Source organism: Triturus cristatus, chromosome 1_1 (assembly GCF_964204655.1).
Source record: "Triturus cristatus chromosome 1_1, aTriCri1.1, whole genome shotgun sequence".
NCBI lineage: Eukaryota > Metazoa > Chordata > Amphibia > Caudata > Salamandridae > Triturus > Triturus cristatus.
In genome coordinates this window covers 93,686,361-93,708,455 of record NC_140579.1, presented here as the reverse complement: position 1 = coordinate 93,708,455, position 22,095 = coordinate 93,686,361, and the positions used below count along the sequence as shown (strand labels likewise).

General features: G+C 46.0%; 1 protein-coding gene across 1 annotated transcript in view; it reads right to left on the bottom strand.

The window, feature by feature from the left end:
- The window catches only part of LOC146869594 (uncharacterized), a 243,168-nt gene that overhangs the window by 109,834 nt on the left and 111,239 nt on the right, over positions 1-22,095 (bottom strand). The window contains exons 9-10 of the mRNA XM_085640151.1: positions 15,595-15,705; positions 15,348-15,419 (exon numbers count right to left, since the gene is read on the bottom strand). Coding sequence (XP_085496277.1) covers positions 15,348-15,419; positions 15,595-15,705 — 183 coding nt within the window. The remainder of the gene's footprint in view (positions 1-15,347; positions 15,420-15,594; positions 15,706-22,095) is intronic.

The following is a 22,095-nucleotide window of genomic DNA, read 5'->3' as shown; positions in this document are numbered from 1 at the left end:
TGGTCATTCATGCCAGAGCCCTGCTGGTGGCATCGGTGCACAGAATAAAATATGTTCCTACAAGCGCCTGCCTCCTAAAGACATTTTACCAATTAAACGAGTCTTTGGAGGAAACAGCTGTCCTCCTACCACAGGCCTACAGGTCGAAAGATGACTACAGCTTGTGATGGGCAGTAATCCACCCCACCAGAGTTACAAAGGACTGTGGGGAGATTGCAATTATCGGTTCATTTGTTGGCTCACTCATAATGCGCCCCTAACTCAGTGAAAGAATGGGATGCCCTTAGTACAAGGTCAAAAGCATTTCTGTGAACTTTGAATTCTGCATTTTAGAATTATGAGTACTGGTTAATAATAAATGAAACTGACTTCCCATGTAAGGTCAGTAGATGCCTATAGCTTCCTATTGAACAAGCTTTGGCAAAGCCAATAACCCTGGGATTTAAAATGTGAGGGCAAAGCTCCTGGCATTGCCATTGCTTGCATGTAAAAGATAGTGAAAAATATGTAAAAGCAAAAATAGAAATGACTGGTGGTGTCTCAAACATGGAGGGACCAGTAGCCATTTTGTAGGGTTTTGTTTTGATGATAAAACCCAATTCAGGATGGCCTCTGGTGCATCATGGCCGAAGTGAACGCATGAGGGGCCATTTTGAAACGGGTTCTCTGAAACAAAAAGAATTTCAAGATGGCCATGAGTGTGTGTGCATGTGTACACTATGACACATGCTGGGCCGGCCTTGAGCATGGGTGAGCAACACCCAGGCCCAGGGAGCCAATAATCCGAGGGGCAAAGCGGGGAGCTACATCCCTCAATAGGGACCCGTGAAAGACTTTGTAATCAGCCCTTAATGTACCTCAGCGTAAGTGTTAGCACCCTATCAACCTCCTGCCTTCCTCCCAGCGTTGTCGCACCTCCTGCAGTCACACTGCAACGTACCCCCCCTCCCGCCCCCACAACAAACACCAAACTTTCTTTCTGCCCAAGGCCCTGTCCTGGTCCATCCGATTTAGGGCCGGCCCTGCACAGATGCATGTGCGTCGCAATGCACTGGCAGCCATTGTGGCTTTGTATGTGTAAGTTGGTTGACTGGCTTTTTGGAACAGTGTATTGAATTTAAAAGAGGAAGCACGGGTGCTCCAAATAATTGAGCAAGTGGGTAGCAGGGTGCTGATGCTAGACCCGTGCAAAATATATAAACAGGGAAGGGGAGGGCCGGGAGAGCACAAGTGAGGATCTGGGGATGAGGCAACTCGAAGCAAAAGAGGAGTGTGGAGGGGTGACGGAACAACAGAGGACACGGTGGAATGAACTAAAACCAAAACAGGAGAATAGAGGGGTGCTACAGCAACAGGAGCATTGATGGAGGGCGGGGGAACACCAACAGGAGAGCAAGGAGGCATGGGCAAGGGAGGAAGTGGGAGAAAAGCAACACTTTACAGGGGAAGCGATAGCAATAAACTTGAAAAACATGGACATTCCCATGGAGCACTGGAAGAAAAATGGAATTCCTCTATTGCAAACAATGAAATAATAGTACTCATCCACTCAGAAACAATGTAAAACAGCAATGGTCTAGGAGGGGGCAAACTCAAAAGGCTCTATTCGTAAAGGTAGTTTTACTAATGAGTAAATCTACACATGTAAATTAAGTTTGTAGTCCATATACTACTTTTAGCACCATCTACAAGAGCAAATGTACTAAAAGTATGGAATTACATGAAGGAGGAGGTGGAGCCAAATTTAGAGTGTAATGTTACTATTAGTAAGTTTTCACACATAGACGGAAGTTTCTGCCACGGGGACATAATGTAAAAGTATTGAAACATTATAAGAGCTGCTCTCCACCTAAAACATGGGAGCTACCCAGGGTTCCCTGCTCTTTTTTTGCGTTATGAGGCACACTAAGCCTGAAAGGGTATTGTTTAAACATTTTGATACGCATATGAAACTTTTTTTTAAATTGGTAAAAATATTTTAATGATAAATGTTAATGCTAATTAATTATATATGTTTGTATTAAATGGTAAACACAAAAAATGCTTCAGCACCATTAACTTAATTTTTAATTAATTAAAAAATATTAAATTACATTTTTTATTTAAAAAAAAATACCTCCTACAGTAACTTTTCATATGTATTTATTGTGTATTAAAATTACTAAATGTTATGTATATAAATATTTTTTATGAATTCAATTATAAGAAAGTTACACTTATTTTTCAATGACAAAGGTAAGTAACATGTTTTATAATAAAGTATTTTTAATGTATATGTAATTTTTTTTAAACATTAATAAATTGGTAAAGGTTTTTATTTGTAAGTAGAAATAAATTAATTTATTTTAACATTATTTCCTATGGGTTTTCGTATTAAGTGCCTTCCTCCATTATTTTCTATTGGAGGGTATTACAGTACTTATGAGTGGCCCAGTGGTGCTGAAATTACTCTGAGGTCAAGCCTCCTACACAGCATGTGCGCTTACTGCTACAAGAAGTATTGTTCGCTTATTGTGGGCTTAGAGCCCCTGTTGCTTACAATTAATGGGTTCTTTGTCACTCTCATTGGCTTCCTACTTATTTGTTAGCCTGTGTGATCTTTCCTTCCGTTTCTTGTACTTGTATTTGTCCCTCCCCAGAAACATGGATGCACTATGCCCTTCTACTGCTCATTTTTCAGGCGCTACTTTTTTCTTTTGTATAAGCATTTCATGAGAGTGCATGTATTTTCCAGCTGTCTTCCTAGTGTGCTTCCTTTCTCCCTCCATGCTGCATGTTGGGCTCTCTTTGTTTCCCGTGCACTTTTCCCCCCCACTCCCATTGCCCGCTTGTCTTTTTACTCGCTTACTTTTCCTCCCCACTCCATGTTGCTCTCGCTTCCTGTTAGTTTGCTTCCCGCTCCGTGCATTCCATGTTGCTTCCCCCTCCACTAGTGCCCCCTGTGTTGCTACCGCCCAGCCCTCTTTGTTGCTTCCTGTTAGATTTGGGAGTCTCCGGTTGGCACAGGCAGGTACTTGTGACAAGCAGGGACCCTCTCCTCTAGTCAGGGTAAGGGGGTACACTCCAAAAATAACCCCTGCTCACCCTCTAGGTAGCTTGGCGCGAGCAGACAAGGCTTATCTCAGAGCGTTATAGGTTAAGCATTTGTGAACATATACAGTAACTCAGTGACAACACCACAAATGGACACCATACTAGATTTATATCAAAAATAGTGATCTTTTATATAAATGTAAATGTAAATGTAAATGTAAATGTATGTGTCTTGTAAAGCGCACTGCTGCCCTGAGGCGTCGTGGCGCTGTAGACCGCTGGGGAACCCGTCCTGGCTATCCCTGTGAGATGGTCCCTCCTGGGTATCTCCAAGGTGAAACCAGGCATCCCCGGCGAATGTGGGGGGCCGTTGTGGAGATGAGGCAAGCTAATGCCCAGAGTTGCCGAGTGTGTTCCTGGTTAGAGTAGGTACCGAGGCGAGAATTATCGAGTCCGTTTTGACCCTGGTCCACGACCCTGCCGCGTCGGGAATTGAACCCTGGTCCCTGGGCGATTCTCTGCTTGTGGATCTGCCGCCTCTAACCAGTGAGCCACACCTCTCCAGACTTAGCACAAGACCAAATAACGACAAAAATGACATACACAGTTCAAGAATATGATTTCAGAAAGAGTTCTTAGGTTAGCGACAAAATGATTCACCTTAGCGTCAGTTTTAACCCTTACTACCTGGGGATGCGATAAAAGTTCTTAGTGGCGCTCCGGCGTTGAAAATCAAGGCGTAGATTATCCGGTAGAAATTTACTCGCTAAGGCAAGATGTGACAAAATTCAGCCCGCTAACGAGCAGGGCGACAATTTCACCAGGGCCTGCGACGATTTTCGCAGCGATCTAATTCCTCACTCTAACGAGCGGTGCAATGATTTTGGCTGTTCTGCGACAATTCCACACAGCAGCGGCAGGCTCTGCGACGAAGTTCGCAGCGATAGAATTCTTCCCGCTAACAGGCGGAGCGGGGATCTTAGCTGGATGTGCGGCGATGTCCGCAGCTATCAAATTCGACCCGCTAACGAGCGGGGCGACGATTTTTCCAGCGCTGATCTGGCTCAGCATCAGCAGGCTCTGCAACGATGTTCGCAGCGATCGAATTCTGCCCGCTAACAGGCAGAGCGGGGATCGAGGCTGGTAGCGATCAATTTTAGGCCCGCTAACGAGCGCGGTGACGATTTTTCCAGCGCTGATTGAGCTCAGCGGCAGCAGGCTCTGCGGCGATTTCCTCAGCAATAAAATTCTGCACGCTAACGAGCGGTGCGACTGGAATTTTCTCGCTAAGCCGGCTGTGCGTGAAAAAGTGGAGATCTTTGGTTTTTTTCTTCTTGGCCAGCTTCACAACAGCAGGCACAGCTTCCAGAGACCTCACAACTGGTTCCAGCACTCTAGGAAGGGCAGCACTCACACAGCAAAGTTCAGGGGGAAGCTGGGGGTGAAGTCCTTTTGTTCCTTGGACTTTTTAACAGGAGGCCAGCTCTACTCAGGCCCTCTGAGATCTTTTTAAGCACAAGTTGAAATAAAGTCTTTTGTAGTCTTTCTCCTCTCCTTCAGCAGCAAGACAACCACTGCAGGCCAATCCCCCAGGTCAAGGACAGTACTCCTCCTTACAGCTTTCCCAGTTCCTTCTCCTTAGGCAGAGGTTCTTCTTGTCAAGCAGGATCTAATTTCTTGGGAGCAGGGTCCCAATACTTATACCCCTAATCACTTTGTTCCTCTGGGGTAGAGGGGCCTTTGCCCAGCCAGAACCAGTTCCTGAGCACTTTGTTGACATGTCTCTGACTTTCCATTCAGGGTGCAGGGCAGAGACATCAGCCGCTCCACAGGAGGTGGAGCCAGCATTGTGGTGGCAGAGCACAGCCCTATTCAGAGTCCAGGTGTACTCCTCCCACCCATCTGGATGTAAATCTCTCTATTCACCACCAGGCTACCTAGCCCTGCCCTCTGGGATTCCCCAGCCCTGTCACTCACAGAAAGCAGACAGCAGATACACATCATAGCAGAGGCGGGCTGAAATGGTTAGGCAAGCAAATACCAGCTTTCTAAAAGTGGTATTTGCAAACACAGAATATTAAAATAAACTTTACTAAAATATGTATTTTATTATTCTGAGTTCAGGCATACTAAACTTGAATTTCTACCATGTTCCCTGGGTCTGTTAGGATCATAGAATGTAACAATTCTAACAGCCCGTTCTGGCCTATGAGAACAGGTAGCCTTGCAATAGTGAAAAACGAAAATGGCTGTAATTCACTATTAGGACATGCCACACACATCAGGGCTTGTCCTACCTTATGCTTACAATGCACCCTGCCCTTGGGCCTACCATAGGGGTGACTCATATGAAGTAAAGGGAAGGTTTAGGGACTGGCAAGTGGGTGCACTTGCCCAGTCAGCATGACGGTACTAGACTGTACGCAGGTTCTGCAATGGCAGACCTTAGACACACTTTACAGGGCTGCTTCTGTGGGTGGCACAACCAGTACTGCATGCCCACTAGCAGCATTTGGATTTACAAGCCCTGGGCACTCCTGGTGCACTTTACTGGGGTCTGATAGTAAACCAAATAAGCCAATCATGGAATCCAACCAACATATACATTTTATACAGGGAGCACTTGCACTGTGGCACTGGTTGGCAGTGGCACAGTGCTCTGAGCAGCTAACACCAGCAAAACACATGAGTCACAGCGACAAATAGTGGAAGGGAGACTGACGCCAAGGTGCCAGGTCTAACACTTCCCACCCTCCTTCTGTGTTGGTTTACCCTACCCTCCTTTTGCCTCCCCAACTACTGTCCTCCATGAACCTGCTTCCGTCCTCCATAATACTTCCACACCAGTGCTCCATGTTGCTGTCTCTCAACTGTGTTTCTCCCTTTGCACTTGACTCCCAGAGAAGCTGATACTATTTGAATCTGCTTCACCAGGGACCAAACAACATGCACTAACTTGAAATCAACTTGACCCGGGAACAAATATATCAGCTCCACTTGTAAAGGGGCGCAGTGATACCAAGCACACCTGGACCGGCAATCCTGACTTGGGGTGTCACTGTGGAGGAGGTCAGGACCTCGCCTTTCTTTCACTGAAGTGCATGACTCTCCTTTCTGACATGTAACACAAGATGTAATTCTGCCATTCCAGAGACGCTGCAGAGTGAGTGCTGCAGAGGAGCAGAGCGGTCGCTCGTTTTTTCTAGGTTTGATTCCAAGAACTGCACAGTTTTGCAACATCGCATATTTTAGTTCTCACATATGAGTAGCTTTTGGCTGTCTAAAGGCAAAAGCCAATTGTGGACCACAGTACTGTAAGTGAGATGAAACAAGGTGTATGGCGTCTCTAAAAGGGGTGTGGCCTAAGTAATTATGGCTGTGGCGTACAACACGTGGACTACAATCCTGTGTATTATACAGCAAGCTGCCTGACCAACATCAGATGCCTTCTTGTGAGTTTTCTGCTACTGCATCCAGACAAATGACATAACAACAAACATGTGCCTAAAACAAGCTAGACCTACTGGCTTTGCCAAGATTGTGAGCAGTTTGATATATATAACAACAATGATTTTGTTGTAAATAATTAGAATTGGTACTTACAAACGGTACATATGTGACCTTCACTACGTGCCCCCTGGAGAGAGGCCAAGGATTGGATGAGCATGTAATCTAAACAGAACCCTGTTATGGCTCGCGGACAGACACTGTCTTCAGCCTCAACTCCAGAGCTCCCAATTGTGCTGTTTTATTAACGCCCTCTCAACTAGAAATCACTCGCACACCTCAATGTGTCTGAGCTCACATGTGCCAGACAAGCACTGGAAACATAAGGAGTTACAGACTTTTAGAGTCAAGATCTTGTGGCTTTGCCAATAATTAGTAAAGTCAATTTAATAACAAAATTGCACTAAAGCAAAGATATTTTTACAAATGTTAACACAATCAAAAATCTTACTTAAAATATGCAATGTATGTACAGTAACATATTCCTAAACCCTTTAGCAAAGTCTATGGGTCCCAAAGATGAGACCAGGCCTATTGGCTTTGCCAATGATTGTTGTCCCTAGTAACTATAGAAGTGCAGTTTGGGCTTATGTTTTTGGGGTGGATTTTTGTCCTTTCCTAACGCCTTCATTATCCCTCGATAATCCCCTCGTTCACACCCATAAACCCCTTCCATTTAGTAATAAGTATGCACCATTTTCCTGCCACTACCCCGTCCCTCCTGCAGTTGCTACTAAAACGTAGGCGTATGTGTGCGGAGATCTTTGCAGTCAGGGTGAACATCTGCTCAGAGAGAGGCAAAGGTGTAGACCTCCATGCGTAGGTTAGTGACTAGCAGTTTGTAGTACGTGAGTAGTACGTGAGTAGTGCCACTAAACGAACTACAAAGTACAATTAGTGAATAGGCCCCAAGAAGAGAAAGGAAAGCCATTGAATAAGAAGCAAGGAAGTGTAACTCACACAAAAGCCAACTGAAGATAAGCAATGGGTTGACCCAAGGCCCACTCTAAGCACTGGGACTGTACACAATATGTCTTCGACATAACAGGTCTTTCAATGGCGAGATCTAAGAACTGCTAAGTGGGTTTACGGCTTCAAAGTGCATTGTGACATTGGATATGTTCATTATTTGATCACCCCTAAACTTGCCTACTATAGTTTAAATTATGTGCACTCTGTAATGTTAAAGAAAATCCAGATTCTATTCCATAACTTTACACAAAAATGCATTACTATGTTTATGCTACTGGCTATTTTCTTTATGCTGGCATAGCAGATAGTTATAAGGTAATGTTTATTTAAATTCTAAGTGTTAAAAGTATTATGGAAAATGGTACAAATTGTTACTTTGAGTTATAACTAGCTTTGTTCCACTAGTACTAGCCAGTACTCACTGCTACTTTTATTTACCCACAAAGACCTGATAATATAAGGTCAAGTTGTAGGTGACACCGGGTGAAGCTAGGCTAGATAAAAAATGTCATGAATTAATTAAATGGACGAATTTACAGGAACATGCACACTGCCTATCGAGTACCTGTTGTAGGAAAGTAGGATCTGCTTCTTATGGTTACCCCCCACTTTTTGCTTGATGTCTCACTGTTTTTGACTAGACTGACTGAGATCCTGCTATTCAGGACCCCAGTCTATCTGCTTTTTCTCTTAAATTGACATACATGTACTTTGGTACACTCCAGATTGGATACTGCGGTACCCTTGTCAGTCCCTAGTATATGGTACTCAGGGCATAGGTACCCCAGAGGCCTCCCATGGGCTGAAGCATGTATTATGCCACCCATGAAAGGCCATGAAAAATTGAACTCTAGGTCTGCTACTGCAGCCTGTGTATGCTGGTGCTTGCACCACTTACTTTAGATAGATCTATTGGTCACTACACTTAAAACTTATAAGTCACCCCTATAGCAATCCTTAACAATCCTGAAGGCAGGGTGCTTTGTTTAATGTGAGAAGGTGCCCCAGCATGAGCAGAGCCTCTCTGCAGACTTCGGAGCCCATTCTTCCGGGTTGTCTGTGACTCAGCCGGACATATAGGTAGAGGTGGATTATAACCTCGCGGTAAATACTATCTCGAAAACGGCTGCATAGAAACATATTGTGTTTGGTATCAAACACCTTGGAATCATACCTCCACACCAGTAACTGGTGTGGGAGGTCTGATTCCACCCTTCTGAAGCGAGATTCGTGGGGTCACTGGTGTTACCGGTGCCAGCCTTCTCTGCCCGGACAGCTAAAAATGGATGCTGCTGACTAGAGACACATTTATGCCCTCCTGCGGCTGAGCCAAGCTCAAGCAGAGGAAGGCAGCACAATAAGCATCCTGTCACAGAGAGGTGTGACCACCTCCCAGACAGGATTTAGTGTACTGGGGCCGGGTGGGTGCACTCTGAGAGTGCCTGAAAGTCTGCACTGGGGGCACATTTGGTGTCCCTGTGCATAGTCCTGCTCAAACCACTTCTGGGAGCCATTGGCTCCTGCTCTGGCGCGAAACTGGACAAAGGAAATGGGTGTAGCCACCCATCTGTCTTGCCCCTCCCCTAGGAGGGCCCCCTGACTCTGTCCAACCCTCTCCCGTGGGTAGAAAAGGGCTTACCTGGCTGTAAGACTTTAGATTTTACATGGACAAGATTCTACAAGAAGAAACCACTGACCTTCGACGGTCTGGACACTCTGGCTTTCGCTGGACCTCAACTGGGCTCGACTTCATCCCCTTTTCTGTCGGAAGCTTAGTTTGTGTCTTTGCTCCATACAGGCTCCATGCAGGACCTGTGGCGCACTTAAGACAACTGAAGAATCTCCCTTGGAGTGAAGGAGGCACTCCCCTGCATTCGCAGGCACCTAACCGCAACTGACGGTCTGCTGCTCCTGACCTCCTATGGACTCTGAAGATTTCAGCAACACAGGAGGTGGGTTTCTGAGGGTCCCTGAGGTTGATCTGCCCTCTCACCGAGTTTGAGGCCAGTGTGCCTCATGGGGACTGCATAACCCGAACCACTTTGCACTACGTCCATTTGCAGTTGCATATGCTTGTTGGAAATTCTCAAGCTTGTGCATTGGACTCCATGCAGTCCTGACCCTGAGCAGTATTTGCACCAAAGAGCTCTGGCCTCCTCACACCGAGTGCTGCGTGGGCTGGTGTTTTGCAATCTTGCTTGAAGTCCCCTCGCGACTCCTAGTCATTCAGCCTGTGGGTCCCCCTGAGGGTCATCTTGATTTCTCACGGGCTTTCCTGGTTGCTCCAGACGTGCCCTGACTCTCCATTGCTCGGTGAGTTCCCTGTACCTTGCTGGTCTACACTGTAACCTGTTTGACCTTCCTGCGTGGGTTGCTTTTGTCACAGCTTGTTGGTGCTCCCGCCGGACACCGACCCCTCAGCACTCGACATCCTTCGTGGAACAGTTCACCTCGGGCTCCTGGTTGCCCTCGACATCTCCAGGTCCTCGTGGCTGCAGAGTCAAGCATCCCTTCTTTGCAGCTGATGCACCCGACATCGGTGGGCATTCGTCTACCGAGCCCCTGGTCACTCTGAAGTGACCCAGACTCTGTCCCCTCTGCTTTCAGGTTCCTTCCTTCCAGAATACAGGCTTGGATTCCACCGGACGCTTTTCACCTTCACGGCAGCAGTACTTCTTCACAGCCCTCCACTGAGAGCAACAAGAGTTTTCGACACCACTTCAGACCTATGCACCCGGCTACCCTGGGACAGGTAACTCTGGTACTATGGTATCCATGGGTGGGGTGGCTCTTCAAACTCTTAAGTTCCAAAGGGTTCGCTCGAAGTCCTCCTAGAAGGGTCCTTAAACTTTAAAACTGTAACCGCGACTTTCCCATAGAATTGTACGGAGCCTGCGGTCGTGTTCCCACACTGCACCCGGCCTCCGTCGGGTCCGTGTCTACTCACCTGGGGTGGTTCCTTGGGGTCCCAACGATTCTACGTGCTCCAGACCATGTCTTGACTCAAGTCGGGATTGTTATACCACTATTTTAGTATATGGGTTGGTCTCCCCCTGGAGCCCACTGTGTATTGCGCTACTTACGATTGTTCTATTGATTACATGTTGTGTGCTTTGTGTTCTATCCTCATGTAGAGGATAGTAGAGAGTGTTATATTAATAAATACATATTTTTATTTCACTACTGTGTGGTTCTCCTTCATTTAGTCATTCAGGAGGTGATATTCTGGTAAAGCAAGCTGCTTTACATTCCTTCAAGATTATTCCCGAAGGCTGTTCTCCACCGCTATCACTAGGATAGCTTTATAAAGGTTATCTTTGACCTCATACATCATAAGGGCCGTTTGGACTAGTAAAAGGTGCCCCCTTTAATTAGTGGACAGCATATACCAGGCCAACTTCTCTCACCAGTCACAACAGGGAAAGAATTGTGGCTTCAAAAAGCTCAGTGGTGTTGGCAAATATTCAGTCATGTTCGACTAGCTCATCCAGAGATACGCAGGACTGTCCGGTAATGTGTAAAGTATGTGTGAAACACTTCAAACAGTAACACAATGAAAACACATTGCAAAAGAATTCCATTCCAGATTAGTAAAATAGCGTAGATTTGAATAAATAAAACAAGGCCAAAACGACAACAATCCAATTAGTAGAACCGGAGATATGCAGGTTTAAAGATTTCAGTAAAAAAGAGTGCCAGAAAGCACCAAGGGCCAACTGTGGATATCTAGCCACACCGGGCTGGGACAAAGTGACAAGTTCAGGCCAACTGCAATGGAGCCCGGGCCAGCTACAGGGACCTAGTTAGACCATCTGAATGAGAGCACCTTAGATTCTGGGCAGGGCGTTGTGAGGTCCCACAGCTAAGATATGACATGCAGCCGAGGCAATGTGTTCGTTCTGGGTAGTTGTGAGGCTGCAATGCGAGGTCCTGAGCCGTCATCAGGGATCCCATCAATGAGGGCTTGTGATGTGAAGCCCAAAATCAAGGGTGTGTTGCGCAGTCAAGGAGATGCATTGGTTCCAAGGGGCTGTGAGGCTGCGATGTTACAACCTGGGTTGTCATCGAGACTGCCTTGGATGGGACGTGTGATGCGAGGGCGTCTGTTAAGCTTCACACAGCAGCGGCTCCCAAGCAGGCTGCGAGGTTGATGCAGTGACCTTGCACTGAGAGAACCCTCGCAGCAGAGGCGATTTGTCAGTTTTGCTCGGGATTGCACAGCAGAGGTGGTTGCAGAGTCCAGGTGCTGGGTTCAAGGTTGTTGGAGTCTTTTGTCCCTGAGGCTCTAGTCAGGAGGCAGCCAACTAGTCCTTGGAAACACTTTGGGGTCTTGGGTTCAACAGATGTAGGTCCAGTCCTTCTCACCCAAGCAAGAGGGCAGCAGGTCAGCATAGTAGGTCAGCAGTCTTTCAGAGCAGCATCCCAGCCGAGTGGCAGTCCGTTCAGCAACACACCAGTCCTTCTTCCTGGTAGGGTATCCACAGGTCCAGAAGTGCACTAAGAGGTGGTATCTGAGATCAAATATTTATACCTTGTGCCCATCCTCTGGAAGGTGGGAGTAGCTTCTAGTGGTTCCCCTTTGAAGTCCCCAGGTATCCTTCCTTCCCAGTCCAGGCTCCAGACTAACTACAGGTGGTATACAGCCCTTTGTGTGTAGGTGGACACACCCTATTCAAGTGTAAGTAGGGCTGCCCAGCTTTTCAAAATTGTAATTTAAAATCTGACTTTACCCTAAGAGAGGATTTTTCATTACAATTCCAAAGACACCAAACATTAACTGGTTTCCTGCGCCTATTGTTAAATTACAACTTATTAAATATAATAAGTTACCTCAAATGTTATTCTATGGGAGAGGTAGGACTTGCAGTAGTGAAAAACGTATTTAAGAATTTTGCGCTACCAAGGCATGTAAAACCCAAACTTACATGCCTTACTTTTTAAACTTCACCCTGCCCTCTGGGCTATCAAGGGCCTGCCCTAGTGGTGACATGTGTTAACAAGCATTTGCAATGCAATAGGTCTCGCATTTGTGAGAGTTTGAGCTATTGACATTGTAATTGGCAATGGCTTTTATTTCCATGTTGGTTTTTAAAACAATAAATAAAAGGAATTGTCATTTACAATGCCAATAGCTTAAACTCTCACAAATGCGAGACCTATTGCATTGCAAATGCCAGGGCATTCCAAGCAACAGTCCGACCCCCTGCAAATAACTAATTATAAGAGCAGAGAAGCTTAACTTGTGTCAGCGGTTTCCAGTGCCTGGCACCGGCATACAATTGTCAGCACCGGCTCTAGTGACAGCCCAACACATGGCGAGGTTGTCTTTTTTTTGATTCTGAGGTGAGCACATCATCTGTTTTCATTATGTGAACATACACTGGACATGAATAATACCAGCCTCTCATGCCGAATTATAGCTTTGGGAAGCCGTAAATCTCTGAATTGTTAAACATGCAGGGTGTTTCTGCTTAGGTGTTATGTTGGTACTGTCAATGGCAGTGCTGGCGGGAATGGGTGGTGCAGGCTGCAGTAGCCTTCTAAGAAGAGCCCTGGCAGTTATTTTTTTGCAAATCAAGCGAATAGAATTTCTCTGATATTAAGTGGTACTGTGCTTGATTCCCTAGGATGCACAATTCATCGCTAGGGAATGGAGCCAGACAAGGACCTGTAACTAAAATGGAGAAGCCCTGGAATGTCTGTGTTATTGAACCCTCTCATTAACTCCGGGTCCTGACGTATCCACACATATGAATGCTGCTACTTTCGAACTGTGATTTGTAGGCCCGTGGCACATTTTGGTTACAACCTACTTCGAAATAAATACATTTTCGCCTGCTTACACCAAATAACCCCTGGCTTTTATGCTCGCACGCCCCTGCATGTACACTGCAGGGTTTCTTAGCATGCGGATCTTTGGGGGACAGTTCTCAGAGAATCTTCTCCTGCTAAAAGCCTCAGTACAAGCTCCACATTCGACGTGGTACGATCTCTAGATGATTCACGTAAAACAAGCCATAAATATGCTCTTAAAATGAACGTAAGGGCATGTCGAAAAGCTGTTATATTTTTAAGGCAGACACATGCACCTGTTAACTTTCACATGCAATGACATGCTCGGAACAAGCAACAAGGGGGGGTATTAGCGGAGGGGGGTCGTAATGAGCAGCAACACAAAGGAGACAGGGCGGGAGTTAAAAGCAGAGATGTGAGAGGAGGAAGGAAGGGACTGGTGGTGAATCTAGTAAACAACCAGCAGAGGGCGGGAGGTGGTGCTAGATCGGATGGCCTGGGGAAAATGCGATCGTATATATAGTACATTGCCCATACCACCGCGAACCTCTAGCAGACGTGTGCGCGCCCACAACCAAAGCTTTCAGCCAGGTTTTAACAGCAGCGCTGAGCATTGAAGTTCACGCGCTCCCACAGCTGAGGCATTGTTCATTCCTTACAGGAAGTTTACTCTGACAGCAGTGCGCTTTAAAGACCCAGAAGCAGTACAAGGAAAGAGGCCACTCCAAAACTGCTGTGAACATTTGCCCTCGATCTTTAAAAGCGCAGTAAATGTAAGGAGATAAGGCATGATTTACAAGCGCATGTGCCAGGATCTGACTGCGGCTGTTAAGCCCTGGAGAAAAGCAAGCCCGGCGGAGCGTGGCGTGCGCGCGCTTGGGGGCGGGGGAGCGGACCCTTTGAAGTGCTCCCAAAAGGCAGATCGCATGGCGGCACGATGCGCGTGATTGTGCGCGTGCTAGCCATGCAATCCGCTTTTTGGGAGCACTTTTCAAACCCGCTCTCTATAGTCTCGCTTTGCGATCGCTTACACGATAGCAAGGTCGAGACCTAAAAAGGAAGGTTTGGGCCTCGCAAAAGGATATTTAGCCAGGTCAAAATGGTAGGTGGAAACTGAAACACAGGCAGTAGTGGCAAGTATGAGACATGCTTGAAAGGGCTACTTCACTGGGAGGCACATACAGTTCCGCAAGCCCACTAGCAGCATTTATTTTACAAGTCCTGGATTCATATAGCACCACTTTAGTAGGGACTTAAGTATATTAAATATGCCAATTGAGTATAAGCCAATGCTACCATGTTTTAAGGATTGAGCACATACACTTTAACACTGGTTAGCAGTGGAAAGTGTGCAGAATCCTAAGGTCAGCAAAAACAAGATCAGCAAAAATGGAGGAGGAAGGCAAAAAGTTTTACTAGGGGTTTGTGGGGGTGCACAAGGAATGCAAACCGCTGTGTCGATCGCCTTTCTCTTGTGCGCAGATGTTTGCACCAATGTTGAACTAAGTGCAGTGGTAAATGGACTTGTGTCACTTAGTGCCAAACCCACGATATGCTCAGGATAATCTATGTAAAGTGGACATTATGAATCAAAAACAGTGCAAAAACGTCTACAGTTCCATGCAAAGTCATATTACCTGAAGTCCTGTAAGCAGCGTGACCTGGCTTTGTGCTGAATAGCTGTGCAAATGAGTCACACACAAGCAATGTGGAACTGGAGATCCTGGGACTTTTTCCCACCATATATGTGCAATTTTCTTAAACATCTAAACTACAGCAGTGGAGGCGCAATAGTATCAGGTATAAATATGTTTTATTATTTAAGCCTTATATATTTTTCATAAAGAAAAAGACACACGGTATCAAACTCAAACTGTCCCTGGAGGGCCAGACCACCATCTTTACAAAAATGAAACAGGCATTCATTTGTAAATAAAAGTTTCTTAACCCAAAACGAAAAATAGGGATGGGCTCCAAATCCACCAATCCCTGAGTTCGTTGGCCTGTCTGTCTATCCAGTGCCCGCCCATAGCTGTGCTCACCTTGGGTCCGGGAGAGCCGGGCAGGCCTTGTGAAGTGACAGCATCCGGAGGTCCATTGGATCCTTTCAAGACCTAAAGGAACCAGAATAATGAAAAGATGGATTATTTTGATAGGAACTTTGAGAACATTTGTGCTTATGAAATGCATGGATTGAAAACAATGTGGGTGAAATGTACTGAAGATCTTTTCTTGCCGCTGTACCCGATACCCTTTCCTGTAAAGATGTTACTGTTAATGAGTCCTTACCTGGTCACGGACAACCTCCCCGGGAGGTCCAGGAGGACCAGCCACTCCCTTCTCTCCGGGGGGACCTGGTCTTCCCTCAGCACCAATCTCTCCAGGATCACCCCTCTCTCCCTAGGAGGAACAAAAGGGGATTCTAAAGCCGTTGCGATTGAACCCATTTCCATAGCCATATTTGCATAAGCATCAGTTTTCTCTCTAACACACACACACACCCTCTCTCCGGCCTGCTTACCTCGCCTTCCGCTCAATTCATTATGACGCGGTGGCTGCCACCAATGACAAGGAACTGGTGAGAGCGGCAGAGGTGTTAGAAGCGGCTATTGGCTTAAAAAACTGCCCACCAAAGGTCACAACCCCGGGGGAATTTGCGATGATCTACGTTCAGGACTTTCAACCTCTGCTCTGAGGCAGAGAGCCCGGAGAAGCGCTTCATATGAGCAGTGGCTTCGGTGCTTGGAACCGTCACTCATGACTCTGCCACATGGTGGCGCTGATTGTCCAATTTAGAGATGAGAGCAACAATGTTAATTTATCAATTCAGTATACATCACAAATGACTGGAATGCTCTGAATTGTCACACTTGTAGGAGTGTGAGGGGTAGTAGTTGTGTAGGTCCTGTCATTGGCAGCGTGGCAGGGGCAACGGGTGGTGCCAGCTGCAGTGGCCTCTGATGAGGGCACTAAATACTTATTTGTTTACGAATCGAGCGCTGCCTGAGGGTGCAGAGTGAGTGATCTGAGAGGGAGCCATGATGTGCCATAGTCTGCTGGCTTCTAATTTGCCCTTCCAGTGATATAGTTTTCCCGATTAAAGCATGGCCATTGATTCACCAAAAAGCCCGGACTAGTAATGTTCTCTTTGACCCCTGATAACATCACAGCGTTGACTCCTACCCCACCCCGTGTAGCCTCCAATGTGTTGCAGAGGTGTTAAGGGCAGGATATGGAGTGTATCTACTGTTAGAAAATGGGACTTCAAGTGCCTCGCTTACTTTCTCTTCATACCGTGTCCACTGTGTTTGCAAGTCCTTACCCCAGGGGTAGCAGGGACAGTGCCAGGGGCTTGGCTATCATGAAAGAGGTGATGTACTAATGCCACAAATATTAACAAATGATGCAAAACTGAAAAGAAAATGTAACCTGAATGCTGTAATGTGTGCAGGGCAGGTAAGATGAGAATACAGACACCAGGAAGTGATGCAATGAGAGAGAAATATCATTTTCATGGATCTCGTGACCCCAGATGTGGCCTAGAAGGTGGGGTCTAGTGGAGGGCATTGTAGGCCATCGTTAAGTGTGGTCAAGCAGACTACATGCATGATTATCTAGCAGTAGGTGTGGTCTAGTGGACAGCATTGGTATCTAGCGGTCGGTGTGGTCTAGTGGACAGCATTGGTATCTAGCGGTAGGTGTGGTCTAGTGGACAGCATTGGTATCTAGCAGGTGTGGTCTAGTGAACAGCTTTGGTATCTAGCGGTAGGTGTGGTCTAGTGGACAGCATTGGTATCTAGTGGTAGGTGTGGTCTAGTGGACAGCATTGGTATCTAGTGGTAGTTGCGGTCTAGTGGACAGCGTTGGTAGCTAGCGGTAGGTATGGTCGAGTGGACAGCGTTGTTGTCTAGTGGTAGGTGCGGTCTAGTGGACAGCGTTGTTATCTAGCAATAGGTGTGGAGCGTTTTTATCTAATGGTAGGTGTGGTCTAGTGGACAGTGTTGTTATCTAGCGGTAGGTGTGGTCAAGTGGACAGCATTGTTATCAGGTGGTAGATGTGGTCTACTGGACAGCATTGGTATCTTATGGTAGGTGTGGTCTAGTTGGCACCATTGTTGTCTAGCGGTAGGTGTGGTCTAGTGCACAGCATTGGTAGCTAGCGGTAGGTATGGTCGAGTGGACAGCATTGTTGTCTAGTGGTAGGTGTGGTCTTGTGGACAGCATTGTTATCTAGCAATAGGTGTGGTGCGTTTGTATCTAACGGTAGGTGTGGTCTAGTGGACAGTGTTGTTATCTAGCGGTAGGTGTGGTCAAGTGGACACATGGTAGTTGTGGTCTAATGGACAGCATTGGTATCTTATGGTAGGTGTGGTCTAGTTGGCACCATTGTTGTCTAGCGGTAGGTGTGGTCTAGTGGACAGCATTGGTAGCTAGTGGTAAGTGTGGTCTAGTTGAAGGAGTTGGCCTTGCAGGACGAGTCTATTTCAGCATATTTCCCACAACTCATTTACAAGGTCACAATCTCTCCTCCTGTTGAAAGTCATACCAATGCAACCTAACAATACCTAATCTCCTCTAATTTCTGTATTAATCCCACCAGCCATGTACTTGAGCTCTCTGCCCCACTAATGATTGCTAACAACCACTATTACTTTAGTCCTCCATAAAAAAAACTAAAAAGACTGAATGGAATGGTTTTCTTTGAGTGCCAAGACTCATTCCAATAACACTGAACTAACCATTAGCCTTGGGTTCTAGAGCAGAGTGCAGCCTGGCGTAAATTGAATCAACGCCTTGTCAGGGGTAGCAAGCGCTATGTAAATACAATTACAATTTGATAGTTAGTAAGATGGCTTAATTATATGAGTTTAATGCCGGCGTGAGTAGGTCTTCCAGTGTGCTGACCCGTAGGAGCTTCACGCTAATTAGCGTGTCACTACGCATGACTCGACGAGTCCTGAAGCACACCCATATTGGGTCATTGCCAAAATCGATTTCTTATACCGATATACAGAGAAGTATAGGTGACTGGGAGTAGCACAAAGGAATTTATATATTGACACTTAAGTCACTGTGTAGATTAGGTTATATTGGTCCTGAAGAAAGCCACTTCATCATCTACATATCTGAATTAGGCTTGAAACATGTTGACCTACAGCTATATTAGATCATCATTTCTAGTCGATAGCACCATGGATTTTAACATAGGCAGAAGGAGTCGAGCATTAAAATAATCCTGAAATGTACCCCCTGTCCTATTTTTACCTCACATATTCACATAAGACACCAATGTACTAATATACACACACTTCACCATACGGCTTCACCATACCCCACTGAGGGGGCCCGTTTGGCATTGCAGCACCGGACCGACATGGAGCAAAAGCCCAATGCTGAAGCATGACACCTATTCAGGTGTGTGGGGACATTTGTTCCTATATAGTAATGCTCCCGGCATACCCTGTGGAACTTAACTGACCTGCTGAGCAGACAGACTTCACTTATTGGAACTGCATATCCTGTTGAGTGTGATGAGTTTGATGTTGACACTAAGCACCTTTTTAGGTTGAGCCTAGTGCAGCGCGCATGCGCTGCTCTGCGAGGCTTCTTGTATCTACTCTGTGTGGGTCTGACTCCTCCCACGCATTGAATTGGCTTTTGCGTGTGTTAGAAACAAAGCCTACAAATGGCTAAAGGTGGGTGCATGACCCACCTCCTCTGAAAGGTTCACTCCCAAGGCGTTTTCTCGCGGGAGCGAGCAGAGTCGCGCAGGGCAGCAGCTGCAGTGCCTCCTTGTCTCCGTGTGCCCACCCCCACCAGTCCTCTTGTGTCCCTGTGCCATCTTTGCCCGCCTGCAAGCACTGTTGACTTGCTTGGAATTGAGATTACACTGCTCCTAAGCTGACTTCATCGCATTCTTTGATATAAAAAGCTATTTTGTTCTCAGAATTACTTCAGTAAACGCCCTCAAAATGAGTCACCCAGAGTGTCAAAATGGGCAAAATAGCACTTTCTCCTTTAATGACAGGCCTTGCAGAGGTTGTCAGCCCGCAGCCTCTGCACAGACTTCTGCGTAAGGATGTTCCCACTTCCGCTCTTCACCCTGCTCCGACATCGGAGGTGAACGGGCATCTAATTACGCCTGTCTCGTGGCAGTGCCCACTTGCACCACCTTACTTGAACCTATCACCCTTGTGTTGTGGAAAGTTCTAAAGGACCATTAAAAAGTGGCACTTTCTCATGTGTGTCTCTTATAGATTATACACTCTCAGAGATTAAAAAAAAATAATTAATTACAGAGTGTATGTATTCATTTTAGTGCCCTTGAAAGGTGCGAGGCAAGAAGATTAAACTCAGTGACCTCCCCACGCCCTTCTCTCTTCCAAGCCCCCTCGCCTCTCTTTCTCCTGCATTTCCTTCTTGTTCCTTGGCCTGACGGCAGTGCAAGTGCTGTATAAATAACGATCATGCCATGACCTGCTTTCTGTGTTTAACGTGAATCTGTTCTGATAGGAAAAACACATGGAAGGGCTTCCCGGAAATGCGAATGTAAAGGAGGGTTTGTGTTGGCAATGGCTTTCTGTTTGCTGATTGGGTGTGGGATCATGTGTGCCTCCACCTCAGAAAAGTACACCATGCCCTCTGCCCTGTAGGTTTAAACATCAAACGATCGCACCTGAGGAGCGGACTTGAACTACTTAAAGGAAAGAGATGTCTAGTGCTACCAAAAACAATAGTTCCTATTTTACCCACTTCAGAAGGATGAAAGGCTGAATGGGCACACTGGAATTTTAACCAATGAACATTGGTTCAAGCACAGATTTTTTGTCAAATGAGCTACTGGGTGATGATTTGCACAAAGTGCCCCAGTGCACATTGGGCATGTGTGCTGCATTTATCCCCCACCGGGGGAGGCACTTTGGGTTTAGGGAAGGGGTCACCAGCGCTTTGTGGCCCCTTCTGTCATATGGAGTGTCTCATATGCATTGGAGTCTGGCCCCATGCACAGGAGAGGCACCTTCCCTCGTGCCATACTGCTTACGCAGGAGCTGGGCCAGACAGGCCATTCGAAGGGGCACCGAATGTATTCCACATATAAAGGGGTGCACGGTCACTGATTCTTCTCCCTCCCGCAAAGGCGGGTGCGGTTACACAGTGCACTTGTCTGCAGGGGGAATCCTCTCAGGCCAGAAACCTTTGTTTTGAAAGATGGACTAGCGGCTTGAAACCACCTCCACCTTTCAGCCATGTGCTGTTTTCGGTGAGGTGCAGTCTTGCTCCCGCACCAGAGACAGCAGAATTTATTTTTGCAGGATCGCACTGTCCAGATGTGTGCTGCACACCCTCACCCTGCGCCATATTACTGTGATATTACTGGACTCCATTAATGTCAGTCAGTCAGTCAGTCAGTCAATAATACTTTTATTAATTTCTTAAAAATCATAAAAGGATGGCAAACCATCATAAAATACAGATTCCGAACATAGAATAAGCATATGTATTGTAAAAGGTACTATTATTAAAAAAGATTAAAAAATTATTATAATTTGTTTTTTGTATTATTTTGGAACATTAATCTGGAAAAGATCCTTGAGAAAAGAAAACCATTATCACAGTAAAAAGTCAATCAAGGGGTTGTATAATTGTATATCATGAAGAAATTTTGTCCAACTCTTTTGCCGCCATTTCCCAGAGTTTTATGGCACTACAGGAAAGTGGAATTGAGCGCCATCCAAGACCCCTAATGACCGCAGCTCTACATGTTCTGATCTGTTCTTTCCTTAAGATCTCCCGAAGAATGGATTTACGTATTTTCAATAAAGTAGGGCATATACAGAGTAAATGTAATAGTGACTCCTCCCCTTGACAACAAAGGCGACATTCCTTCGATGACGATACGTGTTTCCATTGCGGGGTTAAATCTTTTGAGGGGAATGAACCCAGTCGTAATAACATCAAGTGATGCTTTTTATAGTAGGGGGTGTGTTCTGTCAAATACCGTTGCGGTTTTAACCTCTGATATGACTGAATCACGGCCCAGGCGTGATGTTTTTTAGAAAAAGTCTTTTTGTCGGTTAATAGGGAGTTCCTCTTGATTGCGGAATTTGCTGCGTTTTTAAATCCAGAATACGTTACAGGTGTTAACCAGACCTCCCCTAGCTGTAACGCCGACAAGCATTCCTGTAGTATTCTCGTCGTCGAGTTAGCTTATCGAGCTTGACTTTCTATCTCAGCCCAACAGCGATGGGCTAGAGTGTTATCTTCCGCCTCCCTTATCCTCCAATAGTACTTCACTAAAGCACCTTGTCTGGCCATGGTCTGATTTTTTTAGTCCAAATTCTAGACGGATTTGGTCTTGTGGGATGTGTAGCGGAATTGTAAACAATTTTTTGAAAAATATGGATTTTGCAGCTATCACTTGAAGCAGGTGGCTGGTAGAGCAGCCTATGAGCTTTTTTTTCAAGACTTTGAAGGCGAACAACAGTTGTTTTGCTTTTGTACTTCCTTGTTCCATATGTTGTTTGAAGTTTAACTTGCTATCTAGCAAGAAGCCTAGATATTTATAGGAGGTAACGCTGGCCAACCGTTGTTCGCCCAATTTCCAGGAGAAGGTATGCCTGGACGATGTTTTGTTGTGTTTTGCAAAACGCATTACTTTAGTCTTTTGATGGTTGATCGTAAGTTGGTTTAAGGTGGTATAGGCTCCTAGTCCCGTGATCAATTTCTGCAGGCCAGCTGGTGTTTGTGCTAACTGTACAATGTCGTCTGCGTACTGAAGGCATGGCGTTG